Source organism: Tachyglossus aculeatus, chromosome X2 (genome assembly GCF_015852505.1).
Source record: "Tachyglossus aculeatus isolate mTacAcu1 chromosome X2, mTacAcu1.pri, whole genome shotgun sequence".
Taxonomy (NCBI): Eukaryota; Metazoa; Chordata; class Mammalia; order Monotremata; family Tachyglossidae; genus Tachyglossus; species Tachyglossus aculeatus.
This window is the reverse complement of record NC_052100.1, coordinates 2,977,069-3,000,424: the sequence shown is the minus strand read 5'-3', so window position 1 is coordinate 3,000,424 and position 23,356 is coordinate 2,977,069. Positions and strand designations below refer to the sequence as shown.

The following is a 23,356-nucleotide window of genomic DNA, read 5'->3' as shown; positions in this document are numbered from 1 at the left end:
GGTAGACACATTCCTGTCCATAATGAGCTTACAGTTGTCCTCCTTTGGAGGAGAGACAGGAATCTCAGCTGGGAGACTCCAAGGGCAAGACTGGCAGGCTGACGGTAGGGACCGTCTCTAGTTGTTGCCGACTTGGACTTCCCAAGTGCTTAGTACAGTGCTCTGCACACAGTAAGCGCTCAATAAATACGATTGAATGAATGAATGAATGAGGGATGGCAGTGGGGAGGGCGTCTCTTGGGATGGAGGTGGCCCCCTTCCCTGAGCAGAGGTTGCTCAGAGCCTTGGGGGCTTCTTCCAGGTATTCTGGGCAGCCTGTGTTTTTCTTCCCCCTCCTCCTTCTCTTTCTCCTCCTCTTCTCCTTCTCTTCCTCCTCTTCTCTTCCTTTTCCTCCTCCTCCCCCTCCTCTTCTCCTCATCCTCTTCTCGTCTTCTTCTTTTCCTTCTTCTCCATCTCCTTCTCTTCTCCTCTCCTCCTTCTCCTCTTCTTCTCCTCTCCTCCCCTCCTTCTCTTCTCCTTCTCCCCTCTTCTCCTCCACTCCTCTGCCTCCTCCAGTCTTCCTTTTCTCCTCCTCCTCTCTCTTATTCTCCTCCTATTCCTCTCCTCTTCTCCTTCTCTTCCTCCTCTTCTCGTCCTCTTCCTTCTTCCCCATCTCCTTCTCTTCTCCTTCTTCTCCTCTTCTTCTCCTCTCCTCTCCTCCTTCTCTTCTCCTCTTCTCCTTCTCCCTTCTTCTCCTTCACTCCTCTGCCTCCTCCAGTCTTTTTCTTCTCCTCCTCCTCTCTCCTCTTCTCCTCCTCTCCACCTCTTCTGGTCCTCCTCTCCTCCTCTTCCTCCTCTCCACCTCTTCTGGTCCTCCTCTCCTCCTCTTCCTCCTCTCCTCCTCCTCTTCCTCCTCTCCTCCTCCTCTTCACCTCCTCACCCCCTCAGTGGCGGCTCAACCTTCTTTCTGACCTCTGGGCTGGGGTCAAGTATCCAACTATGCTCCATCCCCCTCAGAGGGTTCACCCCTCCACTCCCCCAGCGTGGCTGTCCCGCAGCCCCATTCATTCAATCGTATTTATTGAGCGCTTACTGCATGCAGAGCACTGTACTAAGCACTTGGGAAGTACAAGGCGGCCCCATCTGACCCTTGTGGTCAGCGCCCATCCTTCATCCTGCTGGCCTTGGTTGAAGCATCCACAGTGTCCATGCCGTGACCTGGTCTGACTTAATAACAATCATAATAATAATCATTATGGTATTTATTAACCACTATGTGGCTAAGCTCTGAGTTAGGACCGTAAGTTCCTTGTGGGCAGGGAACATGGCTACCAACTCTGTTATATTGTACTCTTTCAAGTGTTTAGTACAGTGTTGGGCTCTCAGTGAGTGCCTAGTAAATACCATTGATTGATTGATAATCAGGTGGGACTTGACCCCTGTCCCATGGGGGCTTGCAATCTAAAGGAGAGCAAACAACTTCCATCATACCACTCTGCAGCCCGGCCTCACCTCTCCTTCCCCCAGCCTCCTCCTCCGGTGAACACCTCATAATAATAATAATAATAATAATAATAATGGCATTTATTAAGCACTTACTATGTGCAGAGCACTGTTCTAAGTGCTGGGGAGGTTACAAGTTGATCAGGTTGTTTCTCGGGAGGTGCTCACAGGCACATCTACCATCTGCTCGTGCCCCGGCAGGTAAACTGACGCCCCCGGCCCTCCAGGCTGGGTCTGAATGGAGCCGGGGGCTCTGTCCTGAGCGTGGGGGAGACCAGTTAGAGCAGCAGAGGCAAAGTAGGGGGAGAGACCCCCACCATCCTCATTCCTGAGCAAGCACCTGGCTCAGTCAATCATATTTATTGAGTGCTTACCGTGGACAGAGCACTGCACTAAGTGGTTGGGAGAGTACAATACAACAATAAACAGACACATTCCCTCCCCACAATGAGCTTACAGTCTAGAGGGGAGCTTATTGTGGGCAGGGAATATGTCATTTAGTCCATCAGTTACACTCCCAGCCCTGTCACTTCACTGGGCCTCCGTTCCCTCATCTGTAAAATGGGGATTGAAACTGTGAGTCCCACTTGGGACAGGGACTGTGTCCAATATGATTTACTTGTACCCACCCCAGCACTTAGTACAGTGCCTGGCACATAGTAAGCGCTTAACAAATACCACAGTTATTATTACCAATCATCTTGACTGAGCGCCACCAACTCTGTTGAATTGTAGCATCTACCAACTCAGTTGTATTGGATTCTCCCCAGAGGTGCTCAGCACACAGTAAGTGCTCAGTAAATACCACTGATGGTGATGATGTCGGTAGCCAAGACTGAGGGTCTGAGGGGCTGTCATCCCTGACCTCGGGAGGCCCCCTGTCCCGTGGAACTGGGCAGAAGCCTTGCTCCCAGCTCCAGTTTGGAGGGAAGCAATTGGCCCTGTGGTCCCTGCCAGCTTTGTGGAGCGGGTGAATATATTTTACTAGTTTCCTCACACTTAGTGGAGTGTCTCCCGTTGGGGGCTGGGGAGGACCGCGCCCCCTCCTCACACACAAGCACAGACACACACACTCCCACACACACCACAGCGAGGTCTCTCCGTCCCCCCTTTCATTGACTGCAGAATCCCCTCCCACCCCTTCCCCACCCCCCCGCTGCTCCCCTCCTCCTCCTCCTCCTCCTCCTCCTCCTCCTCCTCCTCCTCCTCCCTGCATCCCAGCAATCTCCTGACACCTGAAGAAAAGCCCTAACCAGTGGGAGCCGACTGGGGGAGAGGGGAAAAAAAGCCCAGAAGAGGGGTGGGGGGGGTGGGGGTGGGGGGCTGTTGGGGACGAGACCCCTCTCGTGGAAAAACCGGTTATTTTGTTGCATGGATTATTAAGGAGGAAGGACCCCCCCATCCCCACTCCCAAGAGCATCGAGACAAGGTTTGCTACTCTGGTAAGTGTGAATCGATCCCCGCCCACCTCCCCATCCCTAAGCCCCCCACCATCAATCTGTCCTCCTTGGCCTGTTCACTGGCGGCGGAAGGGTTGAGGGGGGGACGCTCCTCTGCCATCCAGCCTCGGGGGGCTCCTGGGTTTGAAGGCGGCATGGACCTTGGTGTGTAGAAACGCCCCTTCGGCTTCTTCTGGGGGTTTCAGGGAGCGGAGACGGATGGAGCTGGGGCGAGGAGGGGGGTGTGTTGTCTAATCGTCCCCTGGGCTGGGGTTGCTTCTGTCACGATCGCGACCGACCCCCCTTTTCCCCGCACGCCCCCCACATCCCCATGTCTGACAACAAAGCTTCATCTGGAGATCAATCCGGCAGTGGCTGTAGCAGCCCAAATGACATGGTTGTCATGGAGATGGTACAGAGAAGCCCAAGCGATAGGGCAGCATCTGGGCTGAAGATGTCCTTCCTTTCCCCCCTCCGAGAGGCTCTCCTCCCTCCAGATCCATCTTGGTCACCGCCCCCCACCCCAGGGTCCCCCTCCACGCAGCCCCGCCAAGCCCCGTGGGGACTTTTTGTCTGGGAGAGGTGACGTTCTTTCCTCTTGGCTAAAACAATAAAGCACCCCAAAGCTGGTTCGCTGGCTGTCCCTACCCCAGTATTAGCTTAATTGTTCCATTAGCATTTCCTTTCTGCCTCCCGCTTCTTCTGCCCATTTTTTAAAAATCCGGCTGAGGAGGAGGAGGAGGAGGGGTGGGGGAGAAAGAGGGTGAAGTGGGGAGGGGACGTTAGAGTAGCCCTGGACCCAGCAGATCGGCAGGACTACTTTCTCATTGGAAGGTCTGGGGGAGGGACCCCGGGCATCAGGGGCTCAGAGCCATCTTCCCCGGGCCAGCAGCCTCTCTGAAAGGGGGAGGGGGTCCCTAAAATGTGTTTTTCAGGGCCACAAGTTGGACCGCAGTGGAGTTGAGACTTCCCGGTGCCAGGAGGGTTTCACATAATGGCTGAGGGAAGAATCTTCCCATTCCGGGCGGGGGCTGGGAGCAGGAAGGGGATCGTGGCAGAAGGCCCCGACTTCCCCCAGGACCCAAGCACATTTGTGAGTCCCTCCATTCTCCCCAGTTGACCCCGGGAGATCTGGGAGGGATAGGGACGGAGGGCAGTGGAGAGAAGAGGTGCCCGGGGTGTCTGAATTGAGCGTCTTGACTCCCCCAGGCTTCCCTGGCTGGCTCCGGCTGTGACCTGTCTTCCACCCTGAAGGAGGGCTTCCCTGATCAGAGTGGGAGTTTGGTGGTGCTGGGCAAGGGGTAGGGAGGTGGGCCTGGTGAGCCTGAAAGCATCTGTGCCTCTCTGCAGTTCGGTGAAATCAATCAATCAATCATATTTATTGAGCACTTCTGTGTGCAGAGCACTGTACTAAGCGCTTGGGAAGTACAAGTTGGCAACATATACAGTCCCTACCCAACAGTGGGCTCACAGTCTAGAAGATGGATGGGTGTGTGGGGGGTGGGTGGGGGCTCCTCTTCCTTCCCTGAGACCATTTCCACAGTCGTACCCTCCCAAACGCTTAGTGCAGCGCTCTGCCCACCGTAAGCGCTCCGTAAATACGATTGAATGAGTGAATTGGCAGGTCTGGGGCTCCCGCTCCCCCCAACCCTTAAAGGTAAAGTTGGAAACTTTCACTTTTACCACCCCCTCCCCATCCCTGCAGGAAGCAAGAAACTGCCCAAGGTCAGAGGTCAGAGGACTTGATGGGAGAAGGCTTTTCTCACCATGTCTACTGCACTGTTTAAAAACCCACCCTGGGTGAGGGGAGAGGTGATTTGAGAAGGGCAGTGGGCTCAGGGACTCATATCTGCCCCACCCTCTGTTTCAGGGCCTCAGTTTCCCCACCAATTCAGCGGGAGCCCCCTTGGGGTTTATGTATATATAATTAGGACCACCCTGGTCTGTGCTCAGAGGTGGGCAGGCGGCCGAGGGGGTGTCGAGTACAGGAGATGAGGTAAGTGAGGCGAGGGCAGTTAGCCTACTGTGGATATCTCCCCCATCCCTGACCTCCGTGTGCTGGTGCCCAAGGAACCAGGACAGGTCTGTGTTTTCCCAAGGGCGGAACTGTGCTTCCCGTCTTGAGACCTTGGAATTTTGGGCCCTAAAGGCAGAAGATTTACGGAGTCGGGGAAGTGTCAGTGAAGACTGGGACCCTCGGTTCGATCTTGGATCCTGGAGGAAAGTCAATCGATTAATCAACCAAAGGTATTTATTGCGCGCTTACTGTGTGCAGAACACGGTACGAAACGCTTGGGAGAATACGGTACTATAGTGTTGGTAGCCACGATCCCTGCCGTCAGAGGGCTTACGGTCTAACTGGGGAGGCAGACATTAAAATAAATTAGAGATAGGGGCAGCGACAGGGTGTGCATGTAAGGACTAGGGGGCTGGGGTGAGGGAGAATCCAAGTGTTTAAGGAGTCTTACCTCCTTCCCTTCCCCACAGCACCTGTATATATGTATATATATTTGTACATATTTATTACTCTATTTATTTATTTTACTTGCACATATCTATTCTATTTATTTTATTTTGTTAATATGTTTGGTTTTGTTCTCTGTCTCCCCCTTCTAGACTGTGAGCCCACTGTTGGGTAGGGACTGTCTCTATATGTTGCCAACTTGTACTTCCCAAGCGTTTAGTACAGTGCTCTGCACACAATAAGTGCTCAATAAATACGATTGATTGATTGATTGATTGATTGAGTGCAGACCCAAGTGCTCAGATGAGGCAGAAGACAAGGAGAAGAGCTGGGGAAATGAGGACTTAGGGAAGGCCTCTTCGTGGAGATGGGATGTTAATAAGGCTTTGAAGGTAGGGAGAGAGGTGGTCTGACGGATATGAAGGGGAAGGGAGATCCAGGCCAGAGGGAGGAAGTGGCCAAGGTATCGGTAACAAGATAGGTGACAGTAGGTTAGAAGAGCAAAATGGGTGGGCTGGGCTGTAGTGGGAAATTAGGGTGATTAGGTAGAAAGGGGAGAGTTGATGAGTGCCTTAAAGCCAATGGTCGGATTTCCTGTTTTCAAACTCCTTGAATAAGTTGCTTACGCCGCTGCCTATTTCTTCTCCAAATCTCCTTTTGACCCCCTGAAATCTGGCTTACAGCCCCCCTCCACTCCACATAATCTGCCCTCTCTAAGATCACCAGTGACCTCCTTCTTGCCTGTTTGCTGTTTTGTTGCACCCTCCCAAGCTCTTAGTACGGTGCTTGGCACACGGTAAGCGCTCAATAAATACTATTGAATGAACAATTGACGGCCAAACCCAAAGGCCTTTATTCCATCCTAATCCTTCTCGATGTCTCAGCTTCCTTTGACACTGTGGGTCACCCCATTCTCCTGAAAACACTAACGCTGAACTGCACTGACACTGTCCTTTCCTAGTTCTCCTCCCATTTCTTGGTCTTCTCGATCTCCTTCGCCGGCTCCTCCTCTGCCTCCCACCCTTTATCTTCATCAAGGCTCAGTTCCAAGTCCCCTTTATTTACACCCATTCCCTTATTATAGTAATAATAATGGCATTTATTAAGCGCTTACTCTGTGCAAAGCACTGTTATAAGTGCTGGGGAGGTTACAAGGTGATCAGGTTGTCCCATGGTGGGGCTCACAGTCTTCATCCCCATTTTCCAGATGAGGTAACCAAGGCACAGAGAAGTTAAGTGGCTTGCCCAAAGTCACACAGCTGACAATTGGCGGAGCCGGGATTTGAACCCATGACCTCTGACTCCAAAGCCCGTGCTCTTTCCACTGAGCCACGCTGTTTCTCTACTCCCACGGCTTCAACTCCCATCTCTCCGCAGAGGATTCCCAAAACTATCCCTCCAGCCCCGACCTCTCCCCTTCTCCGCAATCTAGCATTTCCTCCTGCCTTCAGGACATCTCTACGTGGATGCCCTGGCGACACCTCAAACTTAGCATACCCGAAACAGAACTCCTCATCTTCCCACACAAGCCCTGTCCTCCCCCAAATTTCCCATCACTGTAGACAGCACCACCATTCTCCCTGTCTCATAAACCTGTAACCTTGGTATTTTCTTTGAGCCATCGCTCATTCAACCCGCACACATAGTCTGTCACAAAACCCCGTCGGTTCTACCCTTCACAATATCTCTAGAATCCACCCTTTCCTCTCCATCCAAACTGCTACTCTGTTGACCCAAGCACTTACTATATCTGCCTTGACTACTGTATTAGCCGCCTGTCTGACCTTTCAGCCTCCTGTCTTGTCCATACTTCACTCTGCTGCCCGGATCATTTTACTAAAAATAGTTCAGTCAACATCTCCCCACTCCTCAAGAACCTCCAGTGGTTGCCTGTCCACCTTCACATCAAACAGAAATTGCTTACCCTCTATCTTCAGGCGCTCATTCAGCTCTCCCCATCCTACCTTACCTAATAATAATAATAATGATCTAATAATAATAATGGTATTTGTTAAGCGCTTGCCGTATGAACTGGGACAAGGCACTTTGCTTCTCTGTGCCTCAGTTCCCTTACCTGCAAAATGGGGATTCAGTCCCTGTTCTCCCTTCTTCTTAGACAGTGAGCCTCATATGAGACCTGATTACCTTACATCTACACCAGCGCTTAGCACACTGCTTGGTATATAATAAGTGCTTAACAATATCACTGTTATTATTATTATTCTTTGTGAAGCAGCATGGCCTAATGGATAGAGCACAGGCTGTGGAGTCAGAAGGGCCTGGGTTCTAATTCCACCTCCGCTACTTATCTGCTGGGTGGCCTTGGGCAAGTCATTTAATTTCCCTGGGCCTCAGTTCCCTCATATGTAAAATGGGGATTTAGACTGTGAGCCCCATGTGGGACAGGGACTGTGTCCAACCCGATTTGCTTGTATCCACCCTAGTACTTTGAACAGTGTCTGGCACATAATAAGCACTTAACAAATACTACAGTTATTATTATTATTATCACAAAGGGGGCGGGGGGCAGGCAGAGATATTGTTGCCTCTCCCCACCTGCCGTGACCCCTCTGAAAAAGTACAAAAGGAGGCACTTACCCCATAGTCTACGAGGCAGCTGTCCATTGGCCCTCTGGGGTGGCAGAGGGGCCCTGGAGTGGTTCAGCCCTGGGCTCAAACTTGCGGTTGAGACCGGAATGAGTAATAATAATAATAATAGTATTTATGGTATTTTTTAAGCACTTACTATGTGCCGGCCAAGAGAAGCAGCGTGGCTCAGTGGAAAGAGCACGGACTTCGGAGTCAGAGGTCACGGGTTTGAATCCTGGCTCTGCCACTTGTCAGCTGTGTGACTTTGGGCCAGTCCCTTCACTTCTCTGGGCCTCAGTTCCCTCATCTGTAAAATGGGGATGAAGACTGTGAGAGCCCCCTGTGGGACAACCTGATCACCTTGTATACCCCCAGCGCTTACACATAGTAAGCGCTTAATAAATGCCATTATTATTATTATTATTATTACTGTACCAAGCGCTGAGCAAGCAAAGCAGGTTGGACACCGTCCCTGTCCCCTGTAGGGCTCACTGTCTCAATCAGATGAGGTAACTGAGGCCCAAAGAAGTGAAGTGACTTGTCCAAGGTCACACAGCAGAGAGTGGCGGGGCGGGATTAGAACCCATGACCTTCTGATTCCCAGGCCAGTGCTCTATCCACTACATCATTCTGCTTCCCATCCGCGGAGGGGGTCAGAAGACTTCTCCCCTGCCTCGCCCCACATTGGCATCATCCTTCCCGCTGCCTCCCCACCCTGTCTTAACCAGGGGGACTCCAGGCTTAGCGGGATCATGGGGGGCAAGGGGCAGTGGGGAGAGTAAAGCTTATCCCAGAAGACCCCCTCTGCTCCATTTCCTGACACCTAGTAAGCTACCCCCCAAAATTGATTTCTGGGCTGTTTATTATTATCATCATCATCATCAATCGTATTTATTGAGCACTTACTATGTGCAGAGCACTGGACTAAGCGCTTGGGAAGTACAAATTGGCAACATATAGAGACGGTCCCTACCCAACAGTGGGCTCACAGTCTAAAAGGGGGAGACAGAGAACAAAACCAAACATACTGACAAAATAAAATAAATAGAATAGATATGTACAAGTAAAATAAATAAATAAATAAATAGAGTAATAAATCTGTACAAACATATATACATATATACAGGTGCTGTGGGGAAGGGAAGGAGGTAAGATGGGGGAGATGGAGAGGGGGACGAGGGGGAGAGGAAGGAAGGGGCTCAGTCTGGGAAGGCCTCCTGGAGGAGGTGAGCTCTCAGCAGGGCCTTGAAGGGAGGAAGAGAGCTAGCTTGGTGGATGGGCAGAGGGAGGGATTATTAGTAGTAGTAGTAATAATAATTATTATTATATTAAGCACTTAATATGTGCCAAGCACTGTTCTAAGAACCGGGATAGATAAAAGTTAATCAGGTTGGATACAATCCCTGACCCACGTGGGGCTCCCGCTCTTATCCCCATTTTACAGGTGAAGTAACCGAGGCACAGGGAAGTTAAGCGACTTGCCCAAGGTGGATACGGCAGACACGTGGCAGAGCAGGGATTAGAACCCAGTCCTTCGGAGTCGCAGGCCTGTGCTTTCTCTAGCCACTAGGCCACTCTGCTTCTCTGGGGTTTAGCCCCACCCCAGAGGTGGCTGCATTTCAGCGCTTAGAACAGTGCTTGGCACATAGTAAGCGCTTTAACAAATACCATCATTATTATTATTATTACATAGAATGGGCCCGGGGTGCTTCTGAGAAGCAGCGTGGCACAGTGGAAAGAGCCCGGGCTTTGGAGTCAGAGGTCATGGGTTCAAATCCCGGCTCCGCCAACTGTCAGCTGTGTGCCTGTGGGCAAGTCACTTAACTTCTCTGTGCCTCAGTGACCTCATCTGTAAAATGGGGATGAAGACTGTGACACCCCCCCCCCCCCCCGTGGGACAACCTGACACCTTGTAACTTCCACAGCGCTTAGAACAGTGCTTTGCACATAGTAAGCACTTAATAAATGCCATTATTATTATTATTATTATTCTGAGCATTGGGATTGAGATCCCAAGGGTGGTAGCCCACTGCCACATTCCGACACAACATGAGAACTCCGTGGGTGAGATGGAGGGTGGGGGATAATAATAATAATAATAGCATTTGTTAAGCACTTACTATGTGCAAAGCACTCTTCCACAACAGCATTTCTGACCCTCCCCTGAGCCCCTGCTCCTTCTCCCCATTACTGCCTAATTATGATACCTCTGAAGCGCTTACTATATGCCAAGCACCGTGGTAGATGCCCCTGCTTCCATTTCAATTTCCCTCTCCCTCGTCTCTTCCCTCTGCTCTGTCCTCAGCCCCACACTGCTTAGGCAACAGGTGAAGACTCTGTCTTGGAATGAACTGTAATTCATGCTGCAGCAGGAGGGATTAAGGTTAGACACAAGGAAGGACTTCCGATGAGGGAGGGACAGGGCGCGTGGTAAGAGACCTTGGGCAAATCATTTCACTTCTCCGGGCCTCAGTTACCTCATCTGGAAAAAGGGGATTGAAACCGTGAGCCCCACATGAGACAGGGACTATGTCCAACCTGATTTTCTTGTATAATAATGATGACATTTATTAAGCGCTTACTATGTGCAAAGCACTGTTCTAAGCACTGGGGAGGTTACAAGGTGATCAGATGGTCCCACGGGGGGCGCACAGTCTTAATCCCCATTTTACAGATGAGGGAACTGAGGCCCAGAGAAGTGAAGTGACTTGCCCAAAGTCACACAGCTGACAATTGGTGGAGCCGGGATTTGAACCCATGACCTCTGACTTCAAAGCCCGGGCTCTTTCCACTGAACCACGCTGCCTGTATCCACCCCCGGTGCTTAGTTCACTATCTGGCACATAGTAAGTGCTTAACAAATACCACAATTATTATTATTAAGGAGGTTATAGGTTCATTTATTCAATCGTATTTATTGGGTGCTTACTGTGTGCAGAGCACTGTACTAAGCACTTGGTAATTGTGGCAATTTTACAGATGTAAATGTACAGATGTACATTTTACATCTGTAAAATGTACATTTCAGCAACAAATAGAGACAATCCCTACCCAACAATGTGCCCACAGTCTGGAAGGTTTCCCCCGACTGCCCGGATTGGGACGGGGTGGGGGGCTGCTCTACCTTTCATTCATTCAGTCCTATTTATTGAGCACTTCCTGGGGGCAGAGCACTGTACTAAGCGCTTGGGAGAGTACATCACAACAATAGACACATTCCCTGCCCACAATGAGCTTACAATCTAGAGGGGGAGACAGACGTGAATATAAATAAATAAATAAATCACAGATTTGGATGTAAGTGTGGTGGGGGCATCAGCTGGGGGAAACGTGGCCCGGGAAGGGCGAGGGGGCTTCCCGGGGGTCCCCATGGGCGGAGTCAGGAAGAGTTCCCCGAAAGGGGGATGGGAAAGCGGGGTTCCCGGCTCCGACTGTTTCCTTCCCGCTGTTTCCGCCGGCTGACAGATGGCCCTTTCCAGGGAATCCTCTTCTGAGTGGCAGCTTGTGTGTTTGGAGGCCCTATTTAGCCTGGCTCCTTACAGCCAGGATACACTCAGTCTGGGCTGGGTCCCTTTTCCCACCCCTCCCCGCATCCCGATTCCTTCGCCGCCTGGTCCTGGTTATCCCGGAAGAGGCCACGGCCGTCTGGCTCCCCCCAGACCTAGTTCCGGGGGGCCGCTCCTCCTCGACTAGATTTTAAATTCCTTGAGGGCAGGGAAGCAGCGTGGCCTAGTGGATAGAGCCTAGGCCTGGGAGCCAGAAGGATCTGGGTTCTGATTCCGGCCCCGCCACTTGTCCGCCGTGGGACCGTGAGCAAGTCACTTCTCAGGGCCTCAGTGACCTCGTCTGTAAAATGGGGATTGAGACTGGGAGCCCCACGTGGGACAGGGACTGTGTCCAATCCAATTCCATCCATCCCAGAGCTTAGTACAGTGCCCGGCACAGAGTGAGCACTTAACAAATGCCACAATTATTAATATTATTATCTACTAACACTGCTGTACTTTCCCCAAGCATTCATTCATTCAGTCGTCTTTATCGAGCACTTCCTATATTCTGAGTATTAATACGGTACTGCACGCAGAGGAGTCGCCCAGTAAAAACCATTAATAGGTAAATTTCTCCCAATTACCTTTTCCAGAATTCTGACTCTCCTGGGCCTGATTCCCCTCTCTGGGGGGAGGACTGCCCACCCCCCTCCCACCTCACATTCCTCTCCCCAACCCTCCTTAGCTTCATGTCAGTTTATTTGAATATTTACTAAGCACTAAGAAGGAGCATGGCCCGGCAGCTAGAACTCGGGCTTCTAAGCCCGGCTCTGCCACTTGTCTGCTGGGTGGCCTTGGGCAAGTCACTTAACTTCTCTGGGCCTCAGTTGCCTCATCTGTAAAATGGGGATGAAGACCGTGAGCCCCACGTGGAACTGGGACTGTGTCCGACCTGATTAGCTTGTATCTTTTAGACTGTGAGCCCACTCTTTTAGACTGTGAGCCCACTGTTGGGTAGGGACTGTCTCTATATGTTGCCAATTTGTACTTCCCAAGCGCTTAGTACAGTGCTCTGCACATAGTAAGCGCTCAATAAATATGATTGATGATGATGATCTACCCCAGCGCTTAGTACATAGTCAGAGCTTAACAAATTCCTTTTTTTAAAAAAAAAAGAGCCTGGGAGCTGACAGTCAAGGAATGAGATGCCAGTCTGAGATTAATCTCTGACCAGCCTCAACCACGCTCTCTGTCCCTCTGCCATCCCCGTATTGTCATCAGGGGGAGAAGCCCCCCGACTTCTATTTATTTTATTTTGTTAGTATGTTTGGTTTTGTTCTCTGTCTCCCCCTTTTAGACTGTGAGCCCACTGTTGCCAACTTGTACTTCCCAAGCGCTTAGTACAGTCCTCTGCACACAGTAAGCGCTCAATAAATACGATTGATTGATTGATTGATTGACTTTACAGAAAACATGGGGGAGGGAGAAGATCTGCACCTTGGAATGGAGGAGCCTCCATCAGAGCCAGGGCTGGAGGAGAACGGAAGAGTCAAGTTCACTAAGCACCATGGTTTAGGCAAATTAGAGCAGATCTCATTAATAACCCTTAATTAGCACCGACTAACGGGATCTTGTTCCACAATTATCCATAAAAAAAAACAACTAACCAGTGAAATCCTCTTATTCATGGAGTCTCTTCCCCTCCCCACAGCCCCATCCCCCTTCTCCCACCCTCACCCCAGCAAATACCCTGGTTGTGCCCCAGAGTGGGGGGCTGCAGGGACCCAGGATAATAATAATAATAATGATAGCATTTATTAAGTGCTTACTACTTAAGTGCTTTCTAGACTGTGAGCCCACTGTTGGGTAGGGACCGTCTCTATATGTTGCCAACTTGTACTTCCCAAGAGCTTAGTACAGTGCTCTGCACACAGTAAGTGCTCAATAAATACAATTGATTGATTACTATGTGCAAAGCACTGTTCTAAGCGCTGGGGAGGTTACAAGGTGATCAGTTTGTCCCACGGGGGGCTCACAGTCTTAATCCCCATTTTACAGATGAGGTAACTGAGGCACGGCGAAGTTAAATGACTTGCCCAAAGTCACACAGCTGGCAATCGGCAGAGTCGGGATTTGAACCCATGACCTCTGACTCCAAAGCCCGGGCTCTTTCCACTGAGCCACGCTGCTTCTTTAACCACGTCTAGCATCCAGAAGCGGCGTGGCCTGTTGGAAGTCAGAGGACCTGGGTTCTAATCCCGGCTCTGCCAAACGTGTACTGTGGGACCTTGGCCAAATCGCCGAACTTCTCTAGGCCTCAGTTTCCTCATCTGTAAAATGAGGAAAGGACTCTCCTAATGATAATAATAATAATAATAATGGCATTTATTAAGCGCTTACTATGTGCAAAGCACTGTTCTAAGCGCTGGGGAGCTTACAAGGTGATCAGGTTGTCCCACAGGGGGCTCACAGTCTTAATCCCCATTTTCCAGATGAGGGAACTGAGGCCCGGAGAAGTGAAGTGACTTGCCCAAAGTCACCCAGCTGACAAGTGGCGGAGCCGGGATTTGAACCCATGACCTCCGACTCCAAAGCCCGGGCTCTTTCCACTGAGCCACGCTCCTAAGAACTTTGATGCTCTGCCCACGGTAGGCTGTATGTTTCTTGAGGCAGGGATCATGTCTATCAACTCTATTGTCCTTTCAATCAATCAATCAATGGTATTTTGGGGCACTGTACTAAGCGCTTGGGAGAATACAATGCAACGGAATTAGCAGACACGTTCCCTGCCCATAACGAGCTTGCAATCTAATGCTTAGTCCAGTGCTCTGCGCACAGACTGTTGTACTCTTGCAACTGCTTAGTACAGTGCTCTGCACAAAGTAATCGATAAATATTATTGATTGATTGGGAGAGGCTAGAGGGAAGTATAGTAAAGCTGAAGGAATGAGGAGTCTGAGCTGATGTGGAGTGCACAAAGTTAAGCTCCTTGGGGGTAGAGAATGCATCTGTTGACTCTGTGGTATTGTTCTCTTCCAACCGCTTAGTACAGTGCTCTGCACACAGTAAGCACTCAATATATACCTCTGATTGATTGATTTATGAGTCAGAAGGTGGAGAGCCTGCTTTGTTGTGGAAAGAAATCATCATCAATCGTATTTATTGAGCGCTTACTATGTGCAGAGCACTGTACTAAGCGCTTGGGAAGTACAAATTGTCAACATATAGAGACAGTCCCTACCCAACAGTGGGCTCACAGTCTAAAAGAAATAAGTTGTCATTGGACGGTTGTTGTTGTTTTAAATGGTCTTTGTTAAGTGCTTACTATGTGTCAAGCCCTGTTTGAAGCATTCATTCATTCAGTCATATTTATTGAGTGCTTACTATGCACAAAACACTGTACTGAGTGCTTGGAACAGACAAATTGCTGCCCACAGCGAGCTCACAGTCTAGAGAGGGAGACACGTTAATATAAATAGATAAATAAGCACAGGGAAAAATACAAAGCAGTTGGGTCAGACACAGTTCCCATTCCACAAGGGGCTCACAGTCTTAGGAGGAGGGAAAACAGGTATTGACTCCCCATTTTACACATGAGGGAACTGAGGCCCAGAGAAGTGAAGCAATTTGCCCAAGGTCACACAGCAGACGAGCGACAGAGCCAGGATTAGAACCCAGGTCCTCTGACCCAGGCCCGGGCTCTTTCCACTAGGCCATGCCGCTTTTCTACCCATTCTGGGGGTAACCCAGGTGAAACTGAGGTTTAACAACAGGCTGGGGAGAGTCTACGGTTAAACCTGGTTTTTATTTGTGAGGTCTCGTCTGTTTAATTTCTGTTGCTATTTTGGCGGTTTCTGGTCTTCAGGGAGACCGAAGAGTGTTCCCATATTCTGCAAATTGAGTAAACATTGATTTGTATCTCGGTGCTTGAAAGGGGGAGAGGGGATTGTGGAATCTGTGGTGAAGTCACAGACTCGGGGGAATCCATGCTACTGCATTGGGGTGGGAGATGAGGCTCTCAGCTTCTCCTCCAGATGATTGCTGTACCCGTCAGTCAGTTGCATTTATTGAGTGCTAACTGTGTGCAGAGCACTGTATTAAGCGCTTGGGAGGGTGCAATATAACAGAACCATTCCTTGCCCACCACGAGCTTACAGTCTAGAGGGAAAGGTCATCCCGCCCCCCATGCCAAAAGCCACCCAGGCTTCTTGGGGTCCACGTCTGTTAGGGGATTTTGGGGAGCACAAATTGAAGCTTTTGGGAATGGGCAGGGAAGGTGAAGCTACTGCTTTCCTCCCTGCCCCCCCGGGGTACCCAGTTAGCACGTAATAATAATTGTGGAATTGGTTGAGTGCTTATTGTGTGCCAAGCACTGTACTGAGCACAGGAATAGGCAAAAGATCTTCAGTTCAGACTCTGTCCCTGTCGCACATGGGGCTCACAGCCTGAGGGAGAACGGGTACTGAATCCCTATTTAATAGATAAGGAAACTGAGGCCCAGAGAAGTTAAGTGACTGCCTAAGGTCACACAGCAGGGTGGCAGAGCTGGGATTAGAGCCCAGGCCCGTGGTAAATGCCTAACAAATTCCACTGCTTTTTATTATAAGGATATCAAAGGACAGTATATGTCCTTGGGGAATTTACAGTATCCCCACCCTTCCTTCTAAGCATCCCCCCACCCTACCATGGCTGCCATTAAACAGAGACTTCTTGAGCTGGAAAGGGTTAGGAGGTCATCCTGTCCAGTCCCCTGCCCCTAGCCAATGGACCTCTTGCTGCAACTCCTGTCCGATGCTCACCTGTTGGCTCTCTCTCTGTCCCTCCCTACCTCTGTCTTTCTCCCTGTCTCTCCCTCTCTCTGATCCTCCCTGTCTCTGTCTCTCTCTGATTTTCCCTGTCTCTCCCTATCTCTGTCTCTGATTCTCCCTCTCTCTCCCTGTCTCTGATTCTCCCTACCTCTGTCTCTCTGATTCCCCCATCTCCCCATCTCTGTTTGTCTCTGATTCTCTCTGTTTCACTCTGTTTCCCTCATCTCTCCATCTGTTTCTCTGCCTCTGATTCTGTCTCTCTCTGATTCTCCGTTTCTATCTCTCTCTGATGCTCCCTGATTCTTCCTGTCTCTCTCTGATTCTCCCTCTCTCTCCCTATCTGTCTCTCTCTGATTCCCCATCTCTCCATCTGTTTCTCTGTCTCTGATTTTCCCTGTCTCTCTGATTCACCCTGTCTCTGTCTCTCTCTGATGCTTCCTGATTCTCCCTCTCTCCTTATCTCTGTCTCTGATTCCCCATCTCTCCATCTGTTTCTCTGTCTCTGATTCTCTGTCTCTCTCTGATTCTCCCTGTTTCTGTCTTTCTCCGATGCTCCCTGATTCTCTGTCTCTGTCTCTTATTCTCCGTTTCTCCTTACTCTCTCTCCCTCTTATTCTCCCTGTCTCTCTTCCTAACTCTGTCTCTCTCTGATTCCCCCATCTCCGTTGCTTGTCTCTGATTCTCCCTGTTTCGATCCCTGATGGTCCCTGATTCTTCCTCTCTCCCTGTCTCTGTCTCTCTGATTCCCCCATCTCTCCATCTCTGTTTGTGTCTGATTCTCTCTGTCTCTCTGATTCGCCCTCTCTCTGTCTCTCTCTGATTCCCTCATCTCTGTCTCTGCTTCTGTCTGTCTCTCTGATTTTCTCTCTCTCTGATTCCCCATCTCTGTTTCTCTGTTTCTGATTCTCTCTGTCTCTCTGATTCTCCCTCTCTCTCCCTGTCTCTGTCTCTATCTGATTCCCCCATTTTTCTATCTCTGACTCTAATTCTGTCTCTGATTCTCCCCCCTCTATCTCTGTGTCTGATTCCCCATCTGTTTCTGTCTCTGATTCTCTCTCTCTGATTCTCCCTCTCTCTCCCTATCTCTGTCTCTCTGATTCCCCCATCTCTCCACCTCTGTCTCCCTGTCTGATTCTCCCCTTCTCTCCCTATCTCTGTCTCTCTCTGATTCCCCCATCTCTGTCTCTGCTTCTGTCTGTCTCTCTGATTCTCCCTCTCTCTGTGTCTGATTCCCCCATCTCTCCATCTTTGTCTGTCTGATTCTCCCTCTCTTTCCCTCTCTGTCTCTCTTTGTTTCCCTCATCTGTCTCTGCTTCTCTCTGATTCTCCCTCTCTCTGTGTCTCTCTGATTCCCCCATCTCTCCATCTGTCTGATTCTCCCTGATCCTCTCTCTCCCTATCTCTGTCTCTCTGAGTCCCCCATCTCTGTCTCTGTTTCTCTTTCCCTATCTCTGTCTCTCTCTGATTCCCCATCTCTATCTCTCTGATTCTCCCTCCATTCTCTCCCTGTCTCTGTCTCTGATTCCCCCATCTCTGTCTCTGTTTCTCTCTGATTCTCCCTCTGTCTTTGATTCCCCCATCTCTCCATCTGTCTGATTCTCCCTCTCTTTCCCTATCTATGTCTTTCTCTAATTCCCCGTCTCTGTCTTTCTGATTCTCCCTCTCTCTGTGTCTGATTCCCCTATCTCTCCATCTGTCTGATTCTCCCTCTCTCCCTATCTCTGTCTCTCTCTGATTCCCCATCTCTGTCTCTCTGATTCTCCCTCCCTCTCTGTCTCACTGATTCCCCCATCTCTATCTGTCTTTGCTTCTGTCTCTCTGATTCTCCCTCTCTCTCTCCCTGTCTTTCTCTGATTCCTCCATCTGTCTATGCTTCTGTCTCCCTGATTCTCCCTCTTCTCCCTCTCTCTCCCTATTTCTGTCTCTCCCTGAGTCCCCTATCTCTGTCTCTGTTTTTCCCTATCTCTGTCTTTCTCTGATTCCCCCATCTGTCTCTGTTTCTCCCTCTCTGTCTCTCTCTGATTCCCCCCTCTCTGTCTCTGATTCTCTTTGTGATTCTCCCTCTCTCTCCCTATCTCTGCCTTTCTCTGATTCCCCCATCTCTGTCTATGCTTCTCTCTGTCTCCCTGATTCTCCCTCTCTCTCCCTATCTCTGTCTTTCTCTGATTCCCCCATCTCTGTCTATGCTTCTCTCTGTCTCCGATTCTCCCTCTCCCTCCCTATCTCTGTCTCTCCCTGAGTCCCCCATCCCTGTCTCTGTTTCTCCCTATCTCTCTCTCCCTGAGTCCCCCATCCCTGTCTCTGCTTCTCCCTATCTCTGTCTCTCTATGATTCCCCCATCTCTGTCTCTGTTTCTCCCTATCTCTATCTCTCTCTGATTCCCCGATCTCTGTCTGTTTCTCCCTCTGTCTCTCTCTGAGTCCCCCATCTCTGTCTCTCTTTCTCCCTATCTCTGATTCCCCATCTCTGTCTCTCTGATTCTCCCTCTCTCTGCGTCTGATTCCCCCATCTCTCCATCTGATTCTCCCTCTCTGTCTCTGAGTCCTCCATCTCTGTCTCTGCATCTCTCCCCATCCCTGTCTCTCTCTGATTCTCCCTCTCTCTGCGTCTGATTCCCCCATCTCTCCATCTGATTCTCCCTCTCTGTCTCTGAGTCCTCCATCTCTGTCTCTGCGTCTCTCCGCATCCCTGTCTCTCTCTGATTCTCCCTCTCTCTGCCTCTGATTCCCCCGTCTGTCCATCTGATTCTCCCTTTCTGTCTCTGAGTCCCCCATCTCTGCGTCTCTCTCCCCATCCCTGTCTCTCTCTGATTCTCCCTCTCTTCGCGTCTGATTCCCCCATCTCTCCATCTGATTCTCCCTCTGAGTCCCCCATCTCTGTGTCTCTCTCCCCATCCCTGTCTCTCTCTGATTCTCCCTCTCTCCGCCTCTAATTCCCCCGTCTCTCCATCGGATTCTCCCTCTGTCTCTGAGTCCCCCATCTCTGCGTCTCTCTCCCCATCCCTGTCTCTCTCTGATTCTCCCTCTCTCTGCCTCTGATTCCCCCGTCTCTCCATCTGATTCTCCCTCTGTCTCTCTGAGTCCCCCATCTCTGCATCTCTCTCCCCATCCCTGTCGCCTCTCTCTGAGTCCCCCACCTCTGTCTCTGCGTCTCTCTCCCCATCCCCCTGTCTGATTCCCCCATCCCTGCTTCTCCCTGTGTGTGTGTCTGTGGGATTCCCCCGGTCTCCCAACATCTGTATCCCTGCTGGTCCCTGATGCTCTGTCTCTGTGTCTCTGGCAGGTCCGGGGCCGGGCAGCATGAACCAAGAGGCGCGCTGCCCCTCGGCGCCCTCCGGCGGCCGGCCGGGGCCCTGCAGCGAGCCGCGCGCCGAGGCGGACGGGCGCGCCCCCGCGGCGGCGGCGTCGGGGGCGCGCGTGCCCCCCCGCGCGGCCGCCCTGACGAACGGCGTGCACGTGGAGCGCGGGCGGGGCCGCGCGCCGAGCGAGGCTGCGCAGGCGCACGAGGAGCAGCAGCTCAGCGAGGAGGCGCCCCCTCCGGACGCCGTCGGGAGCGCAGCTGAGCCACTCAGGTAAGGATCAGTCATAATTCGGTAACAATAATAATAGCAATGACGGCATTTATTCAGTCAATCAATCGTATTGAACGCTTACTGTGTGCAGAGCACTGTACTGAGCGCTTGGGAAGTACAATTTATCAATCGCTTGCTATGTCCCAAGCACTGGTCTAAGCGCTGGGGAGGTTACCAAAATAATAAATAATAATAATGGCATTTATTAAGCGCTTACTATGTGCAAAGCACTGTTCTAAGCGCTGGGGGGGATACAAGGTGATCAGGTTGTCCCACGTGGGGCGCGCAGTTATCGTCCCCATTTTACAGATGAGGTCGCTGAGGCTCCGAGAAGTTAAGTGACTTGCCCAAGGTCACACAGCAGACACGTGGTGGAGTCGGGATTCGAACCCATGACCTCTTACTCCAAAGCCCGTGCTCTTTCTAGACTGTGAGCCCACTGTTGGGTAGGGACCGTCTCTATATGTTGCCAACTTGTACTTCCCAAGCGCTTAGTACAGTGCTCTGCACACAGTAAGCACTCAATAAATATGATTGATTGATTGATTTCCACTGAGCCATGCTGCTTCTCGATCCAAGTGACCAGGCTGTCCCCCGGGGCGCTCACAGTCTTCATCCCCGTTTTCCAGATCAATCAATCAATCAATCGTATTTATTGAGCACTTACTGTGTGCAGAGCACTGGACTAAGTGCTTGGGAAGTCCAAGTTGGCAACATCTAGAGACGGTCCCTACCCAACAGTGGGCTCACAGTCTAGAAGGGGGAGACAGAGAACAAAACCAAACATATTAACAAAATAAAATGAATAGAATAGATATGTACAAGTAAAATAAATAAATAAATAAATAGAGTAATAAATCCGTACAAACATATATACTTATATACAGGTGCTGTGGGGAAGGGAAGGTGGTAAGGCGGGGGGATGGAGAGGGGGAGGAGGGGGACAGGAAGGAGGGGGCTCAGTCTGGGAAGGCCTCCTGGAGGAGATGAGGGATGAGGGAACTGAGGCCCAGAGAAGTGAAGTGACTTGCCCAAAGTCCCACAGCTGACAACTGACAGAGCCGGGATTTGAACCCATGACCTCTGACTCCAAAGCCCGTGCTCTTTCCACTGAGCCACGCTGCTTCTCCTAATAATAATAATGATGATAATTATAATAATAGTTATAATAATAATAATGATGATGGTATTTGTAAAGTGCTTACCATGTAAGTTCTTTTCCACTGAGCCATACTACTTCTCCTAATAATAATAATGATGATGATAATTATAATAATAGTTATAATAATAATAGTGATGATGGTATTTGTCAAGCGCTTACCATGTACCAAGCACTGTTCTAAGCTCTGGGGTAGATACAAGATGATCAGGTTGTCCTTTGTGAGGCTCACAGTCTTCATCCCCATTTTAATAATAATAATAATAATAATAATAATAATAATAATAATGATAGCATTTGTTAAGCACTTACTATGTGCCAAGCACTGTTCTAAAATAAAAATCCCTTCGTTTTTTTGTAGTGCTTTTATTGCCAAAGCGCTCTCACGTTAATTAGTGCATTACAGCCCTCACAACCACCCTGGCAGGTAGGGAGAGAAGTCATTTATTAGTATCCCAATTTTCAGATGGGGAAACTGAGGTACAGTGAAGTTAACTGATTCACCCGCAGTCCACAGCCCGCAGGTTAGCGGCACATCTTGGACTGAAACCAGGGAACTCCGGCTCCTAGACCGGCACGCTGTCAGTTCCCCATGCTGCTTCCTATGTGCCAAGCACTGTTCTAAGCACTGGGATAGATACGAGATAAACAGATCCCACATGGGGCTCACAGTCTAAGTAGGAGGGAGAACAGGTGTTGAATCCCCATTTTTTTAATAGGGATTCAACTTGTACTTGTTGCTAACTTGTACTTCCCAAGCGCTTAGTACAGTGCTCTGCACGCAGTAAGCGCTCAATAAATAAATATGGGTTTTTTTAATGGTATTTGTTAAGCACTTACTGTTCGAAGCTCTGGAGTAGATGGAAGTTAACTAGGTTGGACACGGTCCCTGTCCCACAGGGGACTCACAGCCAAAGTAGGAGGGAGAACAGGAAAATTGCAGCACAGAGAAGTTAAATGATTTTCCCAAGCTCACACAGAAAGCATTTGGCAGAGTTGGGATTAATAATAATAATAATAATAATGTTGGTATTTGTTAAGCGCTTACTATGTGCAAAGCACTGTTCTAAGCGCTGGGGTAGATACAAGATAATCAGTTTGTCCCACGTGGGGCTCACAGTTTTCGTCCCCATTTTACAGATGAGGGAACTGAGGCCCAGAGAAGTTAAGTGACTTGCCCAAAGTCACACAGCTGACAAGTGGTGGAGCCGGGATTTGAACCCACAACCTCTGACTCCAAAGCCCGGGCTCTTTCCGCTGAGCCACGCTGCTTCTCTTGGATTAGAACCCAGATCCTCTGACTCTCAGGCCTGTGCTGTTTCCACGAGATCACTCAACTTCTCTGTGCCTGTGTCCTCTGTAAAATAGAGATAAGATCCCCATTGGTCTTCCCTTTTAGCCTGTGGGTCCCGTTTGGGACAGGGACCGTGAACTGATTGCCTGGTATCTACCCCAGGGCTTAGCACAGTGCTTGGCTCATAATAGGTGCTTAATAAATACCATTATCATCATTATTATTATTAGAAAGCATCGCCCAAGCCCCCAAGGGGTGGAACAGACGGACCGAGGTCTCGTTCCCCTGCCCAACCCTTCTGCTGCAGGAGTGGGAGGGGCGGGGACCCTCATATATGTGCATATGAACACGGGACCGAGAAACCCGTGACATATGCCGGATTTACACATGACCCGCTGGTTGGCGGGGGGCGTCATCCTACGGCTTTCGCCCACTGAGGAACGCAGATCTCAGCTGACACAGAGGGTCTGAAATTTGGCGGTGGCGTTGGATTGGTGGGTCTGCGAGGTTCGACCACCATGACTCCCGGGCAGTGGACGTGAGAGCGATTCGGTTGATGGGAGGGAGGTTAGAGAGGGTTTCGTTTTCAGGGGCAGTGTAGAGGGAGTGGGAGGAAGAGGGTCCCAGAGCGGGCAGGAGGATAGAGACCACCCCCCAGGTCGCCAGATTCAGGGTCCAGTCCAGCTTTGGAGCCAGGAATCCACAAAACTCAACTGCTCCCACGGCTCCCGTCTCAGGGCTGGGAGGCCAGAGCTGTCGGGAAAGGTCAAGAGAATGCCCTTCACGGGGAAAAGATAATTGGTGCTTCTCGCCGTATTTGGGCAGGGCAGTCACGGGGAGGAGGACCATGGGGACACGTCCTTTCCTTCCAAGGACAGGAAAAGGAACGCCCGGACCGGCCTCCTGGAGAAATTAGGTTAAGGAAGAGGAGAAGCTTCTGCTCGGAGGGAGGGCCGGCGGAGAGGGACCGCGACTGGGGGAGATTTGAAGTCGTCATTTATTTTGGGGGCCTTCCTCTTACCGTCTGAGGGCTGTGCTAGATTTGCGTCTCCTTTGGGCTGG

General features: G+C 50.4%; 1 protein-coding gene across 4 annotated transcripts in view; it reads left to right on the top strand.

Moving 5' to 3' along the window:
• The first annotated feature begins 2,841 nt into the window (after positions 1-2,841).
• PSD2 (pleckstrin and Sec7 domain containing 2) overlaps positions 2,842-23,356 on the top strand; it is a 49,106-nt gene continuing 28,591 nt past the window's right edge. The window contains exons 1-3 of one of the 4 annotated variants that reach the window (XM_038771031.1): positions 2,842-2,924; positions 5,021-5,168; positions 19,553-19,841. In XM_038771031.1, coding sequence (XP_038626959.1) covers positions 19,570-19,841 — 272 coding nt within the window. In that variant the 5' untranslated portion in view covers positions 2,842-2,924; positions 5,021-5,168; positions 19,553-19,569. Of the gene's footprint in view, positions 2,925-3,960; positions 4,015-5,020; positions 5,169-19,552; positions 19,842-23,356 lie in introns of those variants that run through there. The other 3 variants (XM_038771029.1, XM_038771028.1, XM_038771030.1) reach the window with 3 other exon arrangements.